The sequence below is a fragment of the Lagopus muta genome, chromosome 6, assembly GCF_023343835.1.
Source record: "Lagopus muta isolate bLagMut1 chromosome 6, bLagMut1 primary, whole genome shotgun sequence".
Taxonomy (NCBI): Eukaryota; Metazoa; Chordata; class Aves; order Galliformes; family Phasianidae; genus Lagopus; species Lagopus muta.
In genome coordinates, this window is record NC_064438.1 from 5,005,513 (window position 1) to 5,022,172 (window position 16,660).

Sequence of the window (16,660 nt, forward strand, 5' to 3'; positions counted from 1 at the left end):
CCTGTGTTTTCCTTAACCCTTCTCTTGCTGTTAACACACTTTTAGGCTTTTAATGTTACTGACTTGCTCTTTGTGCCTCACAGCAAGCAGCTGTTTACAGGACTGCTCATCTCCTTTGCAAATGCTCTGTAAAAACCATCCACACCAGCTGTTCTCCCTCTGTGGAATAAGAATTTGCTGCTTGGCCTTTGCAGCAGGACATGAGCCAACCTGGATGATTGCCTGGTTTCTGACAGCCCCAGGCAGCAGTAGGTCTCTGGGGACAAGGTAGCCTGGAGAGGCTGTTGGGACACCCAAGATGTCTGGGGCTGGGAGGCTGCAGATGTGTGGCCAGGGGCTGCATCAGAGGTTTGTGGTTGGTCTGGCCCAGGTGGTGGTAAGAACTGTGAAAGGCTGTCTCTTTGAGAAGCTGAAGGTGTGCTTTGTAACTGCAGTGCTAGTTTATCAGGGATGATGGTATTTTTAGCAGTAGTGATTAAAATTCTGCAAAAATCACATCACTCTAAAGTAGCAACAGCCCCTCTGCTTTCCCTGATGCTGCACGTTCAGATCTGCTGAGATCCCACTTGTGAGGACCACACAGATGTATTTGAATTGTGCTTTTGGATAAATGAGCTTGTTTCTCTGAATGCACGTTTGTTCAAACCTTTCTTTTAGGAAGCTGCTAGGACACAAAGCATGGAAGTCTCTGTTCCTGTAGCTGCGCCAGACTTCAATAGTGTCCCTAGAGCTGTTGGATGTACACCAGCTGTGTATTAGGTCTAAAGACTTGTAATTATACAGACAGCCATTTATACAGCTTTTGGAGGCTGCTTTGTAGAGCAGAGAAGTTAAGGAGTGTCCAGTGTTGTATTAGTAAGACACCTATGTATTTTGTTGGGACAGTATGTACTCAAGCACAAGGGACTGTGTGAAACTTACAGAAAAAACTCTCTGCTGGCATCAGCAAAATAGTTGTAACTCTTTATTATTAATAATCACCCCTACCCTGATAATTCTTAGCGGTTGAGCTGGCCTTTCTGAACAGGAACAGGCCAGGCACATTAACAGCAATCATCTCCTGATCAGCAGGTTTCATCCAAAGACTAAACATTACCAATCTGCAGCAGCTGGCAGCTCATGACTAAGAACAAAGTATCTGAGGAAGAGCTGTGCACCAGCACATCTCATCTGACATGCTGGTGAAACTCATGGCTGGACATTGTCAGATGGTGCTTTGACAGAGACAGAGCCACGCAGGAGTAAGGTATCTCCTAATGGGTGCTGAAATGAGGTAAGGTGAGGAGGAACAACCTTCAGTGGCTACATCAAATGTTTTGAAGTCTCAGATAGAAAAGCCTTCACATGTGGAAACTGTAGCTTGGCAGTGGGGCTGTGCTCCTTTCAGCTTCCCTTCCTTCGTGGGTGACAGGGTGTCACTGCTTCCAGGCTGGCTGGAATGAGCCATGAGCATCCTCCTTTTCCCAAATGCCAGTCCTATGTAGATTTCCTGCTGCAGACCTGGATGGACTTTTCCACAGCTCCCTGCTATTGCCTCTTTCTTTGCTCATGCTGGGCATGACAACATCTCCTTCTCTTCAGGATGAACACAGCTTTCCAGCAGCAGGGAGCCAGCTGTGCTATTGGTCTTTTGCGTCCAGCTAAAAATAAAGACCACAGTGTTTGCTTGGGTGTTTCAAACCTCCCACCCCCCACTAGCTCAGTCAGTGATGCTGCACCAAAATCCCAAAGCAAGGAGGTTTTTTCATGCTTTGCAACACTTGCACTAGCTTTGTCCATCCATCTGTGGCTTAGAACAGCACAAGCATTAAATGAAACCAAAGCAATTAGGTGAATGTACTGAAAGAGTACTCTGCTAAAGTGATGCTTGGCTCCCTGTTTGGTTGAGCAGTTACTCCCATTAAAGCAGGTACCATTAACAGCATCTCAGGCTCACAGGCAGGGCTAAGCACTATAAAAACCAAGTCCTCTACTGCCTTACAAGATTGGACTGGATTAACATAACTTTTTTTTTTTTTGCCTGTGACTCTGGGCTACTGTCCTTAAATCTATATGGTGTGTTCCATTTGGGAATAAATAAATAAGCAGCTGAAAGCCACAGCTTTTCAGTAATCAAGCATGTTACCACTTGACAATGCCTTAAAGCACTCACGCTGAACTCTGAGTTTGGCATTTTCCACATTTTTCCTGTTTCCTCTGAGGCTGGCAGCTCTGTCCTCCCCTTCTGCCCACTGAAACGTTTAGCAATACAGCAGTCTGCTCTGTGGCACTGTGCCTGCCCCCATTGCAAAATACCACTGCTGTTTGCTTTCTTAACCCTCCTGCACTTTTCTCTGGTTCTTTTCTCTGAGTGCTGACTGTGAGCATGGCAATGCCTGTGGTGCAAGTCTCTAATCCCAGCAAACACTGCCTGCATCCCCCCCAAGACAACTCAAGCACCAGGAATGGAGGCCAAGAGAAAGAGATGGGGCACCGAGCTCCTTCCCACCTTTTCTTTTTCTTTCTGAATTAGTGTTTGCATCTCTTCGTTCCAGTCCAGCAATTCCACGAGCTTCTTGACCCCAGTGACCACATCCTCCAGCTGGGCTATGTCATTGTAACGTTGCTGCCAGGCAAACGGTCCTACAAGATCTCGGTTGATGAGGACCCGGGGAACGGAGTTGCGAACAGCTCCTGCCAGGCTGGCAAAGGGCTCCACCTAGAGGGAGGCAACCCGGCAGAGCAGAGAGAAAGGTGGTCACCCCGCTGCAGGGATCAATTCATTACGTGCTGCATTTCAGAGATTTCAGACTGCTGGGTTCGTGCTTAACAAGTTCTCCCACCATGGGCTAAGCTATCCCAGCTTTGAACTGGTTATGGATGTTGCCAGTTATCCCATGGCCTCAGGTTGCTGCAAAAATTACTTCTTCCATTCCAGGTGCCCACCTTCACCAGGAGCACTTAAAGTTTTCATACTGCCTCTGAGTGCATACACCCTGCTTCCCGCTATCTCCAATTTTACCTAGATAACCCAGTTCCTTGCCTTCTGTAACCCCTCTCTCTCCTCCAGAGCCCCTCGGGCCCTTTTTTCCTTGTAAACAAGGACATCCCCTAGTCCCATACCTCCAGGGACGTTCCGATGACAAAAAGCAGGTCTGCCATGGGGAAGTCTGTCAAGTGCAGGAAGAAGCGCTGCGGGAGCTCCTCGCCAAAGAACACGATGTCAGGCTTGACGATTCCGGTGCAGACGCGACAGTGAGGGACCTTGTCTGCCATAACGTCCCCCTGAAGTAAAAGTACCCAATGCCAGTTGATATGGGGCAGCACATATACACACAAGCAGGGTCACAACCATGTTGGACCCTCCCAGTAACATTACTTCATGTCAGTGCCCAGCTGCAGTCACTCACCCTGAAGTCCTCTCCTGGGAATTTCCTCCGACAGACTGTGCACGTGGCAGTAGCAAAAGTGCCGTGGGCTTCCACCAGTCTATCAGGAGGGATCCCAGCAACTGGAACACAGCAGGTGGGAGAGGATCAGCTCAGCATGAGGTGACTGAACCAGAAACTCCATCTTCAACAGGCATTTCCCCAGTTCTCCTGTTCTGTTTCTCATCCTCATCTTTTTCTGGTACTGTACTGCTGAGAGCTGGAGAAAACTCACCTCGCTCCAGCCCATCAATATTCTGAGTATAGAGACGCAGAAGGAGCCCTTTGTCATGCAGGAGTCTCAGGAAATAGTGAGCATAGTTGGGTCTATAATTGCCAGGGTAGAGCTCCTTGGCCAAAGTGAAAAATGGCTTGGGGTTGATGAAGAAGTAGGCCAGTTCAAAGATGGCTTCGGGATAAGGGATGCTGTACTGCTCAAGGTTACTATAGAGGCCGCTCCCTGGGGACCTGCAGAGAGGCAAGGAAGGCAGGCAGTCAGAACACAGGGGGAAAGCCACACACCACGCCAAGACACAAAAGAGCAGAGAGCCAGGTCCTTGGCCTAGGCTGAAGAACCCGGTAGTCCCAATATTAAACAAGGATATAAAACAATGAAGGCACTACCTGAAGTCTGGGATCCCGCTGGGGGTGCTAATCCCTGCACCGGCCATCACCACTACTCGACGACACTCCTTCTTCCGAATGAGCTCCGCCACATCCTGCAGGGTGAGCTTCTGCTTCCCACTGTCACCTCCCCAACTGCCCAGTCCCAAAACAGCACTGGCAGCAGCAGATCGAGAGAAGGACCTGTTCCCTTGTACCCTGTTTGGAAGAGGGAAAGCACAGTAGGTTGCCTGGTGAGAGACTTCAGCTGAAAGAGCTGCTCAGTGGACCTGGGGGAGAACCACACCAAGAATGCTGCAGAACGCTCTTCAATCTGCAAGACTGTATTAGTATATAATCAATGAGGACAAAGCTTAAGCATTAGTCTACTCTCAAAAAAGATGCTTTGCATTGCACTGATTTTAGAAGACCTTAAAAACACCCAATGCTAAAACACACCAAATTTCCCTATAAGAAGGTTGTTGTTTTTTTTTTTTTCTGCAGGGAGTAGACACAGGACTGTGGGAACCATGCTCAGGGACTCAAGTCTCACATATTATTTACAATACTGTTTTCTATGCTTTGGGTTTCAGGAAGCTTCTAACAGGGTGCTGTGGTCACTCTGGAAAACAGCACTGCCTGGGTTAGAACAGACATTTCACCAGTTCTCTACTTCCCCCCAAAGGACTCTGCCGTGGGAGAGCTCCATGAACAGCTGGAAAGTACAGGAACTGCAGGTCAGCAGTGAGTACAGATGGGGCTCAGAACACCCATTATTATCTAAGGAACACTTTCTCCCTAGACAATGAGTGCTTGCTGCAGCAGGATATTAAAAGCAGTCCAGGCGAGGCATGGGAATGTGAAGAGCCAAGAGCTGCTGGATCCTGGCAATCTGCAAACAGCAATTACTATGTCCTAACGTTGTGCTCAGTGTGACTGACACTGACACCACTAGGACACGGTTCTGCCGTGCCAGGTCAGATCCCCACAGAGCTAAATTCACAACCTGGCAAACATTAACATTTCTCTGCGCTTTGTTTCTGAGCTCCCAGCTGCAATCCCCAGCTCAGACTCAAAGACACGCAGGCCCACGTGTCTGTTCAGACAGGAGAGGTGAGGCTCTCCGCACCAGGGCTGCACGAAACCATCCAGCCCTACCTGCATGCCCCACAGCCAGTCCTGCACTGAGGGCGGAACCGAGCCGGGCCACCACGCTCCCACAGGTTCCTCCACGCTGCAAGAAAACACACTCAGCGAACTGCGATTCAAGGAAGAAACGGAGACAGCAAAATGCGAAGAGGAGGCTCCCTCGGCCTGCCCCAAACCCCACTTTCTCCTCTCAGCTCCCTCTCAGAGCCCAGCCCCTTACTCCTTACTCAGGCTCCCCTCCGGCCCTGCTCCCTTACCCCAGCTCCTCCCCATACCCTCAGCCCCTGTCCCTTCCACGCAGGCTCCCCCCAGCACCCATCAGGGCCCACTCCCTCCCCTCACCCGCCACCAGTGCCGCTCCGCGCCGAACCCCCCGCTCCATGACCCCGTTGCCATGGTTACGGGGGGCGGGGTGGAGGGGAAGGGGAAGTGTGCGGGGGGGACGGGCAACGCGAGGCCTCACGGTGCCCAGCGTGCCCCGCGCCGCGCCGGAAGTGAGTGTGCATTTCCGGTGAGGGCGGCCCGGGGCTCGGCGTCGCTGCCCGCTGCGGTCGCCGCCGCCATGAAGGACGTGCCGGGCTTCCTGCAGCAGAGCCAGAGCGCGGGGCCTGGGCAGGCCGCCGTGTGGCACCGCCTGGAGGAGCTCTACAATAAGAAGTGAGCGTCGGGGGGGGCTCCGCGGGATCGCCCCGAGGTGGCTGCGGGGGTCCGCCTCGGGGTGCTAGGCTCCGGGTGGGAAAAGGGGCAGCGGGGGCGGCTCGGTTAGCGCTGCGGGTAAGGCGCGGGGGGACGGCAGGGGATGCTTTCCGTGTTCCTCCACGGTGCTGCGGTCGTTCGCCCGGGGAGTCCCTGTTCGGCGTGGTGGGGTCACCGCTGTGTCTCGTCCCCGAACCGCGGGGCTGGTGTCAGTGTGAGCTTGCGGGATGCCCTGCTTGTGCGTGGCCCCGGGTGTTGCTCCGGGGGTAGTGACTGAAAGCTGCACGGGGGGAAAAGCGTCTGGGGGTTAACTGACAGCGGCTGCTGAACGTGAGCAGGCAGCGTGCCCAGGTGGCCGAGGCCAACGGCTTCCTGGCTTGTGTCCGTAGTAGCCTGGCCAGCTGGAGTATGAGCTGATCGTCCTCTTGTACTCACTTCTGTCGTGGCCACACCTTGAGTGCTGTGCCCAGAGTTTGGTCCATCACTACCATAAAGACATAAAGGTCTTGGAGTGTGCCCAAAGAAGGGCAGTGGGGCTGTGAGAGGTCTGGAACACATGTCTTATGGGGAGCGGCTGGGGGAGTTGGGATGGTTAAGTCTGGAGCAGAGGAGACTCAGGGGAAACCTTATCAGTCCTAATAACTGCCTGATAGGAGGTTGTGGAAGTGGGTGGGATTTGGCCTCTTCTCCCAGGTAATGGTGATGGGACTAAAGGTGACAGCGTCAAGTTGCACCAGGGCAGGATCAGGTTGGATGTTAGGAAACATTTCTTCTTGTAAAGAGCAGAGATGCAGAGGCACAGGCTGCCTGGGGAGGTGGTGCAGTCACTGCCCCTGGGGATGTTTGAGAACTACAGAGATGTGGCACTGAGGGTCATTGGACATGATAGGTATGGGTTGGAGTTGGACTTGATTTCAGAGGCCTTTTCCAATCTTCATAGTTCTGTGATTCTGTGTTTTGAAGGCTCTGGCACCAGCTGACGCTGCAAGTTTTGGATTTTGTGCAGGACCCTTGCTTTGCCCAAGGAGATGGACTCATCAAGGTGAGGTGCTCAGCTATCCATGAGCCTTTGTTCCCCTTTCTGTGACAAAGATGAGTGATGGTATTTTCCTGCTAGCGAAACTAAGTGCTCTGTGACTTATCTCAGGAGAAACACTGAACTAGAGAAACTTACCTGGGAGGAGTTTGTGAAGCAGATGCAAGTGTGTGGGGATTTGGGTAGCTCTTTTGGAAGTGTGCAAAGATTAAGTGTGCCGTGTAGCGAGCCTCAAATTAACGTTATCGTGATTTCATTCAGTCCAGATTTTGGACAGGGGGTGTACTGTCTTTTTCTTTCCCTTTTGGAATAGGGTGGTTTACTGTTGCAAATACAGGATAGGCTGGCTGCAGTATAGATAGTAGTTACAGAGCATTGTATGCAGTAGTTCACCCATGCTTTGTCAGGTTCTTCCTTCATGAAGATAGGGGCTTACTCATATCCTCTGTGTGTTACAAGTGAGCATTCCTTCTTTCCTCACTTTCCTTTGTGTCTCTTTTAAAATCAGTTTCCCATGAGGCAATTGCTTCCTTGATGAAGAGCCACTAGTTTCTAGTTGAAGGAATGTGTGTGAAGGGGTTAGAATGTGTGCAGGGAGTTTTGAAATGTTTAGGCCTGTGCTATGTGTGCATTGGTAGTAGAAAGCAAGCACCAGGCTGGTCTGCAGAGAGGCATTGTGTTTCAGTATCTGCTAGCTTATAAAGTTCATGAATCACCCCTTCCAGGTGGGAGGATACTGAACGGATAGAATTATCACAAAAAAAGCCATTTTTGGATCCTGTATTTTGCATGACATAGCTCTTTCCTGCTCCCTACTTTATTGGAAGAATGTATGGGAATACAAGGAGGAAGTGAATGTTGTGGATAAAGCAAAATATCTGTTTTCCCTGACTGTTCATATCTTTGTACCCACAGCTTTATGAGAACTTTATCAGCGAATTTGAACACAGGTGAGTTTGTTTGCCTGGAAGTTTTTGGATAGCCCACTGCTGACAACTACTGCTCTGACAATGGGTTCTTCATTCTAGGGTGAATCCCCTGTCCCTTGTAGAGATCATTCTTCATGTAGTCAGGCAGATGACAGGTAAGTGACCTTACCCTTTGCTTACAGCATTTTTAAGCAGTGATGTCCATGAAACTAGGTAGTAGTAACAGCTAAAACTTCAGTGCTGAGCTATTGTCTTCCTTGTGTGTGGAAAAAGGAAAGCACCAGCGCTAAGAGTTTGAGTAATTAGTGCTGTGTAACAGCATCAGTATCATTGCTCAGCTGAGAAATCAGCTAATGTGCAGAAAGCCTGGCTTACAGATGGTAGCAGCTTTAGAAGTTTGGACAATATGCTATAGGAAAAAATTCTTGAATTTAGGTAAAGGATTTACACCTAGGTTAATTTAGAGGAATTTCTGAGGGTTTTGTTGTTGTTGTTGCAGATCCCACTGTGGCCCTTACCTTTCTGGAAAAGACTCGAGAAAAGGTATTTTTGAGATCACCCTTCCTAGTTGCTCACCTATGTGAATGGTAATGTGTATTTCAAATACGAAACAGCTGGAAAGACATGTCTTTATGTTGAGACTATGGTGGAGAATCCTTAGAGTGAACACCTGTGTTCCAATGCTGTAGCTTGTTAACAAGTGAAGTATAATGGGGTTTGGGTTTCAAGAGCTGTCCTGACTGGAATGGAAACACTCAAGTATGGGTTTCTGTAACTACAGGTAAAAAGCAGTGATGAAGCTGTCATTCTGTGTAAAACGGCCATTGGAGCACTGAAGCTGAACATTGGAGACCTGCAGGTGACAAAGGTGAGGTGGTAGCTAGAGTTGTACAAGTACTCAACTAGTTTGGAGCTCAGTGATGAGTTCAGTAGTGGGTGTGCCTGCGCCTGTGCTTCAGTTGTGAATGAGATGATCGTAGATACGCAGCTCCTAGGACTTCCAGGAAGACCTGCAGTTCTGCTCTCTGTCTCTTAAGCCATAAAAATGTGGGTGTAGTGCTTGCAGCCAATGAATTTTCAGGAAGATTCTGAGAACCATCTTTGAAGTTTAGGGTTTTCCATGCAGTTCTGCTTGAGCCTTTTGCAAGTTCAAATATTTTGAAGGATTATGGTATTAAGTATTATATAGATGGAGTTTGGGGTGTTTTTGTGTGTGTGGTGTTGGTTTTTTTGCTTTTTTCATTTTAGAGGAAAAATGCCATTACTTTATTTTTAATACCATGGTAGTGGCTTTGGCTGTGGTCTCATCTGTTCTTACTACTGAATGGATGTGACTTGCAGAACAGATATGATAACCCTTAACAATAAACTGGAAGGATAGGGAGGGGATGTGCATGAAGTGTACCTTATGTAACAAACAAGTTTTCCACTTACTAGGAGACCATTGAGGAGGTTGAGGAGATGCTGAACAATCTCCCTGGGGTGACTTCAGTTCATAGCCGCTTCTATGATCTCTCCAGCAAGTACTACCAGACGATTGGGAACCACGCCTCGTACTACAAGGATGCACTGCGGTTTCTGGGGTGCATCGATGTTAAAGATCTGCCGGGTAACTCTTCCTTTGCTTAGCAAAGAGAGCCTCAACTTCACTCTCTGTTCTGTCACTTCAAACTAAATAAATGCACAGGTTTTCTTGGCTTTGTTTTGAGTGTATTGTTGGCTTAGGACCTACCTAGAAAGAAAGCAGGGAGGAGGGGGGCGGTTAGGAAACACATGAAGAATGAGTAGGATTCTGCTTTTAAGTGAATTGAGGTGATGGAGGCAGGGCATAATGCTCCTACCAAGAGAGAGAGTTTGTTCTAGTTCCCAAAATCTTCAGTATAGGTTCAAAAAAAGCCTCTCTGTTTTTTTTCTTTTACACTCCTGTGCTTGTTGCAAGTTTCTGAATTTCAGGCATGGGAATGGAAAGGGGGAAGGGCTGCAGCTAATATAATACAGACAGAGAAGAAAGTGAGGGAAAGGCTAATGGGACTTAGTCTGCTGCTCCAAGCAAATGTTTGTTGACATTTTGGTGTTGTTTGTATGGTTTTTTCTTTCTACAGTATCAGAGCAGCAGGAGAGAGCCTTTACCCTGGGGCTGGCAGGGCTCCTGGGAGAAGGTGTTTATAACTTTGGAGAGCTGGTAAGGGATGCTACTTTTCTTTCTGCTGTTGAGTAGTAGGAGTTGATTTTATCCTTTTAACAATGTTTTGCATATATCCCACAGCTCATGCACCCTGTTCTGGAGTCCCTGAGAAGCACTGATCGGCAGTGGCTGATTGATACGCTTTATGCCTTCAACAGTGGTAATGTAGAGACGTTTCAGGCTTTGAAGTCAGCATGGGGTCAACAGGTGAGTGATTGAGTTGTTACATTGCTTGATGTCTAGGCTTGGTATTTACAGAGGTCACCTAGGAGATTCTGAGATCTTTAACTTAAGATTTCCTGACTTTTGGGTATAATTTTAATCACAGAACTACATCTTTCATCTTGGTTGGTTTTGTCAGAGAATATAGGGACTGCAAAGTTAAAGAAGCTTTATTAATTGTAATTATGGTGAGAGGGCACTTGGACAGCACCTGCCTCTTTGCTCCCTTGTTCTCTCCCAGGTGATTGCAGACACCTAACTTCTGTAGTATTATGGATATGGCAGTAGTTGCATATTGACTTGTCTGCTTATACAAGGCTGTGGCTTTTATTAGGAGGCTGCCTGCCTTGTGGGGCAGTGTGTTTAACTCAGTTCTCGGGACTTACTTTATGGATTCATTGCCAAGCAGTGGGTGGCTTGTAGTGGCCTCGCTCTCATACAAGAGGATTTATGAGGTACCCACCATGAATGGGTCTCTCTGGCTTACTCCTGTGTATAGCATGCTTTGCCAGCAGGGAAGAATAAGTAATAACAGACTTGTGTTTTACCCTCTCACAGCCAGATCTGGCTGCAAATGAAGCGCTTCTGCTGCAGAAGATTCAACTGTTATGTCTTATGGAGGTGAGCTGCTGAGCTGAGAACTGTCATGTGGGAAATGTGGGAAATGGAAAGGTGCTGCTCTGACTGCTTTTTGATGGGGTTAGCTTCAAAGTCAAGTGCTGCATTCTCTGCTGAGCAGATTCATTTGTATGACCGAGAAACTCTGGAGTGCAACTAGCTGGTTGACAGCAAGTTTTGCCTCTAGGTGGTGCCAAGAAGCAAATATTGTGCTTGTTTGTGGTTTCAAGGATTCAAAGGTTTCTCTTTCAGTCAGGGTATGGAGGTGGAGAAGTAAGGAGCAAGCTTTGTACCTAAGGGCAGTATCTGAAATAACTCTTCAGATATGTTCTGTGTAAGAAAATGTGGTTAAAGTCTTAACCAACTTACGTCCTTTCTCTGGCTGGTAACTCAGTGATGAAAACATTTTTCTCTGTCACTTGAAGATTTTGGTTTTATTGTTACCAACTAGTGTTTATGTGTAAACCTCCCTGACTCTCAATCTGTTTTCGGAGTTCCATTATCTAAATCATAATGTGTGTGTATATATATATATATATATATATATATATATATATATATATATATATATATATATGCACACATCCTGTGTGTGTGTGTGTTTTCCACTTCTAGTGTTCTACTGGGAACTGCTTTTACCACCCATAGGCATTGTCTTGTGTCAGGGGTTCAGTGCAGTCTGACCTGCTTTATTTGGAGATTGTGGTGTTAGTGGGAAATCTGCTCAGAGCAACGAGGTTTGTGGAGGAGTGAGGAATGCTACTATTTTCTGCTGGCAGAAATAGTTTTCTTTGAAATATTTTGATTAAATATGGAAAAAGCAGTTGGTGCTGCAGGTTGAGATCTCAGCGGGGCAGTGCAATGAGGCTGTGTGTGCTATAGAGTGGAAAAAAAACCCAACAACGTAAGAACAACTACCAATATCAAAAGGAACAATGGTAAGAGAAGAACCAAGGAGAATTTCCATCCTTTACTTGTTGCAGCAGGGAATGTGACCACTGAGGATAAGGAGAAAGCTGAGTCCTCAGCACCTTTAAGTCTGCCTTTGAGAGGCAGATCAGTTATCCTCAGCGCACTTCACGCCCTGATCTGCAAGTCTGGTTTGCTACGCAGAATACACCCCTGGTGATTCAGGTGGAGACAGTCAGAGAGCTCCTCCTCCATCTGGACTGTCACAGGTCCATGGGACCGGATGGGCTCCACCCTCGGGTGCTGAGGGAGCTGGCAGGGGTGATTGCTGAGCCGCTCTCAGCTGTCTACCAGTGCTCCTGGTTAACTGGAGAGGTCCCAGAGGATTGGAGGCTTGGTGATGTGACTCCTATCTTCAAGAAGGGCTGTAAGGAGGATTTGGGGAACTACAGGCCTGTCAGCCTGACATCAGTACTAGGGAAAGTTACGGAGCAAGGCGTCATAGGTGAGATCGCATGACGTGTGTGGCATCCAGGGGATCAGGCCCAGCCAGCATGCCCAGGTGGCCATGAGGGCCGACAGCATCCTGGCCTGCATTAGAAATAGTGTGGCCAGCAGGAGCAGGGAGGTGAGCATCCCCTGTAGTCAGCACTGGTGAGACCACACCTTGAGTATTGTGTTCAGGGACCCTCACTACCAAAAATACATTCAGGCCCTGAAAAGTGGCCAGAGAAGGGCAACAAAACTGGTGAGGGGTCTGGAGCACAAGTCTTATGAGGAGCGGCTGAGGGAGCTGGGATTGTTCAGTCTGGAGAAGAGGAGGCTCAGGGCAGACCTCACTGCACTCTACAGCTTCGTGAAGGGAGGTTGTGGTGAGGAGGGGTTTGGCCTCTTCCAGGCAACAAACAGGACCTGAGGAAATGGCCGCAAGATGTATCAGAGGAGGTTGAGATTAGACATAAGGAGAAACTATTTCTCCCAAAGAATAGTCAGGCACTGGAATGGCTGCCCAGGGAGGTGGTGGAGTCGCCGTCCCTGGTAGTGTTCAAGAGATGACTGGATGAGGAGCAACAAGATCTGTTTTAGTGCTTGTGGTAGCAATGGTAATGGAAGGTTGGTTGGACTAGATGATCTTGTAGGTCCTTTCCCACCTTGTGATTCTGTGATTCTATGATTCTATGAACTGTGAGGCCTTATTTTTTGTTTTCTTTTCTTGAACTCAGATGACTTTCACCCGCCCAGCCAATCACAGGCAGCTCACTTTTGAGGAGATTGCTAAGAGTGCCAAAGTCACTGTGAACGAGGTGAGTTCAGGGCTAAACTGATGTTTTGATGCTGAAGTTTTTAAGTTCTGAAACATTCTGACTGGATCCACTCCCTCATGGATCCCTAAGTGTGAATCTTCTCCCCTGTTCTTGTGTTTGGTGAACACTGTTAGAAGAAATTGCTCCTATCTGTTAATAAGTGGATCTGGAAGATTCTTAGGCATCTGTTCCAACCTGTTTTTGCAAGCAGGCCTTTCACTTATATTATCCAGGACTCTGTCAAACTGTGCTGACTGTTTCCAGCAAGGGGAGATTTTGCCATGTCACTGGTGTTTAATTTTTCTCACTGTGAAGAATTTATTGTTTATCCAGCTAGAATTCTCTCTGAAACAACTTCTGACTCTTGTCTCCCCTCTTTTCACTGTGCGTCCATGTGAGAATAGCACCTCCACGTTCTCTGTTGCTGCCTTTTATATGTTGAAAGGCTATGATGATGTTTCCCCTGGCCTTCTTTCATCTAGGCTCAGGACTTCATGCTTGTTGTCACTGAGCTAAGAAGAATTGTGTAGTGTGATCTACAGAGATCTGTCTTTATGGTGGCTCTTATTTCCAGCATCTCTACCTCTCCTACCACTTTGGTGTCATCTGTAAATTTGCTATCCTGCTAGCGTTAAAAGAGTGTTTATTAGTATTTGACCCAGTGTCAACTCATGAGAAACTCTATAATCAGCTGCCTGCTCAATTCTGTGACATTAAGCTTGCCTTTGAACTTGCAGGAAGAACCTGCTAAAACTCTCATCCTGTGGTCTCTCTGTATGCTCTAACTAGGTTGTTCAGCAAGGATGTGGTAAAAGTTCTTGTTGAATATCTTGCGAAAAGAAAGATGCAGCTCCTCACCCTCTGTACAAATTATTTTCTTTAAAGCAAGGTGGGTATGAGAGATGCTGCAGGCCTTGATCTTTTTTTTTTTTCCTTAAAAAAAAATCACAGACTGGACCCATTTAAAGGTTTTGTACATCTTTGGGAAAATGGACGATCCCCTGTTTTCTTGGTATTTTTTCCTTTTTTTATTTTTTTTTTTTAGGTGGAACTGCTGGTGATGAAGGCTCTCTCAGTAGGCTTGGTAAAGGGCAGTATTGATGAAGTGGATAAGAGGGTGCACATGACGTGGGTGCAGCCACGTGTGTTGGATTTACAGCAGGTAATGACCAGCTGGAATACTGTGGCAGTATTGATGTATTTTCTTGTGCCTTAATTGACCTGTAAGCTGAAATAAGAACTGCTAAAGGTCACTGAGAACAGATCTTTATTGCTTCTTGAAGGTGTGCAGGAAACTCAGAACTATATCTGCTTCTCTTCCATTATTTACATAGCCTTTAGCTCCTTCCTTGTGTATATGGTGCATCTGTATGTGTTTTGCAGTAACTGCTTATAGATTTGTGAGGAGATAGACTGATAGAAACACCTTCCCTTTGAAAAACCACCAGAAAACTTCAGTGAAGTGACCGTTTTCCAGGATGTGGCTCCTTCAAACAGAAATGTGTGAAACAAGAAACAAGCTGCAGCTGGTGGTCTTCTCTTGGGAAGAGAGTAGGTCAGGGTGATAAAGACAGAAGGTGCTGAATTTCTCAAGTTCACCTTCATAACAAATGTTCTGAGAAGTTGGAGATCTCCAGTATTTTGCCGTTTGTAGTGATTGGAGCAGTCGAGTTACTGTGGGTTTGTCTTCCAGATCAAAGGAATGAAAGATCGCCTGGAGTTCTGGTGCACAGATGTGAAAAGCATGGAGATGTTGGTGGAGCATCAAGCCCATGACATCCTGACATAGAGGACCTTGCACTATCCTGGGAGAGGAATTTCTACTGCTACTGATGCTAGCAGCACTCAGACCACTGACTCTGTACTGAATTATATTGAAGGGGGGTGGGTGGGCGAAGGGGAGAGCAGCTTTATGATACGTGTTCGGAGGAGTAAGTGGCCTTTTGCTGTGTAACCCTTTGGTGCTTGGAGTCAAGATTTCCCTATGCGCTAACATTAGTGGCACTGACCATGGGAGCTCCCATCCTGCTCTCGAACAAAGAGGTCAAAGGCTCCGTGGTGGCTGATCTATCAGTCCTGCTGTCAAACTGTGGGAGGATGTGAATACTCATTGCATGTTACAGGAGTGGAGGCTATTTGCCCGCTGAGGGGGTAGCAGAAGCTCCTCTATAAAATGTGCTAGAGAGGTGCCTGACCATTGTATGTGGTATTACTTTAGTGGTGTTGGCCTTAGGAGGGCATGACCTTCCCTGGTACCCTCTCCCTCCCTGCCCTGCAGCAGCCTGAAGGCAGCTTTATCAAAATCATTTCTACTGCCCTCTTTCTCCACAGTCCCTCCTCTTCATTTGCAGTAGAGGGAGTGTTTACTCCATCAAAGGGTTTTTTCCAGGATTACCATTCAGTGGATTTGGTTTTATATACTTCTGGGGGTGGTTGTCTTTTACGAACACTTTGTGCTAAAGTGAATTGCAGCAGTACTGCTGGAATAAACTACTCTGCCTTCCCTTTTCTGTAGTTCTGTAGTGCTTCTTTTGTAGTTGGGTCTCTGGACTGGTTATAAATACACTTCCTTTAGAGTTTTGTATTTAAAAGTCAACAACAAAATAACCTTCTTCCCAGAGCAATGCAGGTTAAATTAGTCTGTGAGTCACCAGCAGCATGTGATTCATTGAGTATGTAGAACTTTACTACGCACAGACTTTATTTTCAAGTTTATTTTTCCTTCTGGGAAGATGTCTGATGCCTTTTCTCAAGGAAGTATCACTGCAAACGTCTGAGGCAGGCCTAAGATGACAATCCTAAGATGACAATCTTAGGCCTTCCTCAGACCTTTGCAGTGATACTTCCTTGTGGTTTTGCAGATTTAGTTCGGTGATTTTTTTTATTTTTTTTTATTTTTTAACTCTTAACAACTTCTAAAACTTCCCATGATTTGTTTCACTCTACTGTTGCAGATATGATTATAAAGATAGAAGGTGATTGCACATCAAGAATGTGAACCAAGCTTGAAAGGGGGCTGTGTCCAAGTAATCATTTGGATGCACAGTACTTCATAATACATAGTAGAATAATTGAACAGTGGTGTGATAGCAAGATTTGTAACAGTAATTTTAAACTGAACAGGGCCATGTTAGTGTAACTGGATACTTTTTTTTTAGGATTTAAATTGTTTGGTTTTGTTTTTTAAGCGCTGCTGCTACCTATGCAGCCACGGGTAGTTTTTCTTTCAGTGATAGCCTGATTGCTGCTGTGATTCAGGTGCCTTATGTGGCATTTTGATTCTCTGATTATTAAATATGCTGTGTTACCAGTACAGAAATGTTGATCCTTACGATGCTTTCTCAAGGTTGATGTCTTGACTCTGGATTTAATGCCAGCAACTGGAAAAAGAATGTGGCTGATGCTGTGCTGCTGTGTTGGTGCTAAGATATCTTGGACAAGGAAGAATTGAGCTTTGAAAAAAACAACAAAGCCAAAATTGTCGAACCCTACATCTAGTTGTGCCCCACCCTTCTCCCTCTAATCAGATTTGTTCCAAATTTCCTCTTGTTTCAGGGTGACTCAGTTCTGAATGCCTGCCCCTTCCATTGTCCATTGCCCCC

At 47.0% G+C, this 16,660-nt stretch overlaps 2 protein-coding genes across 3 annotated transcripts; one reads left to right on the plus strand and one right to left on the minus strand.

Annotated features, from left to right (window-relative positions):
* Nucleotides 1-925: 925 nt before the first annotated feature.
* SIRT3 (sirtuin 3) lies at nucleotides 926-5,628 on the minus strand. 2 transcript variants are annotated; one of them, XM_048948763.1, is made up of 8 exons: nucleotides 5,502-5,628; nucleotides 5,169-5,244; nucleotides 4,032-4,229; nucleotides 3,643-3,875; nucleotides 3,390-3,490; nucleotides 3,103-3,264; nucleotides 2,489-2,698; nucleotides 926-1,640 (listed from the first exon to the last, which is right to left on the minus strand). In XM_048948763.1, the coding sequence occupies exons 1-8, from the start codon at nucleotides 5,539-5,541 to the stop codon at nucleotides 1,620-1,622; spliced, it is 1,041 nt and encodes a 346-aa protein (XP_048804720.1). In that variant the 5' UTR covers nucleotides 5,542-5,628; the 3' UTR covers nucleotides 926-1,619. The 2 variants fall into 2 exon arrangements, with proteins under 2 accessions (XP_048804720.1, XP_048804721.1); XM_048948764.1 differs by lacking the exon at nucleotides 5,169-5,244 and having other exon boundaries at nucleotides 927-1,640; nucleotides 5,502-5,574.
* A 2-nt stretch (nucleotides 5,629-5,630) lies between these two features.
* PSMD13 (proteasome 26S subunit, non-ATPase 13) lies at nucleotides 5,631-15,572 on the plus strand. Its single transcript, XM_048948766.1, has 13 exons — nucleotides 5,631-5,816; nucleotides 6,819-6,897; nucleotides 7,807-7,841; nucleotides 7,920-7,975; nucleotides 8,320-8,363; nucleotides 8,602-8,688; nucleotides 9,258-9,429; nucleotides 9,923-10,002; nucleotides 10,087-10,212; nucleotides 10,786-10,848; nucleotides 12,978-13,058; nucleotides 14,104-14,220; nucleotides 14,752-15,572. The coding sequence occupies exons 1-13, from the start codon at nucleotides 5,722-5,724 to the stop codon at nucleotides 14,845-14,847; spliced, it is 1,131 nt and encodes a 376-aa protein (XP_048804723.1). The 5' UTR covers nucleotides 5,631-5,721; the 3' UTR covers nucleotides 14,848-15,572.
* The last annotated feature ends 1,088 nt before the right edge of the window (nucleotides 15,573-16,660 follow it).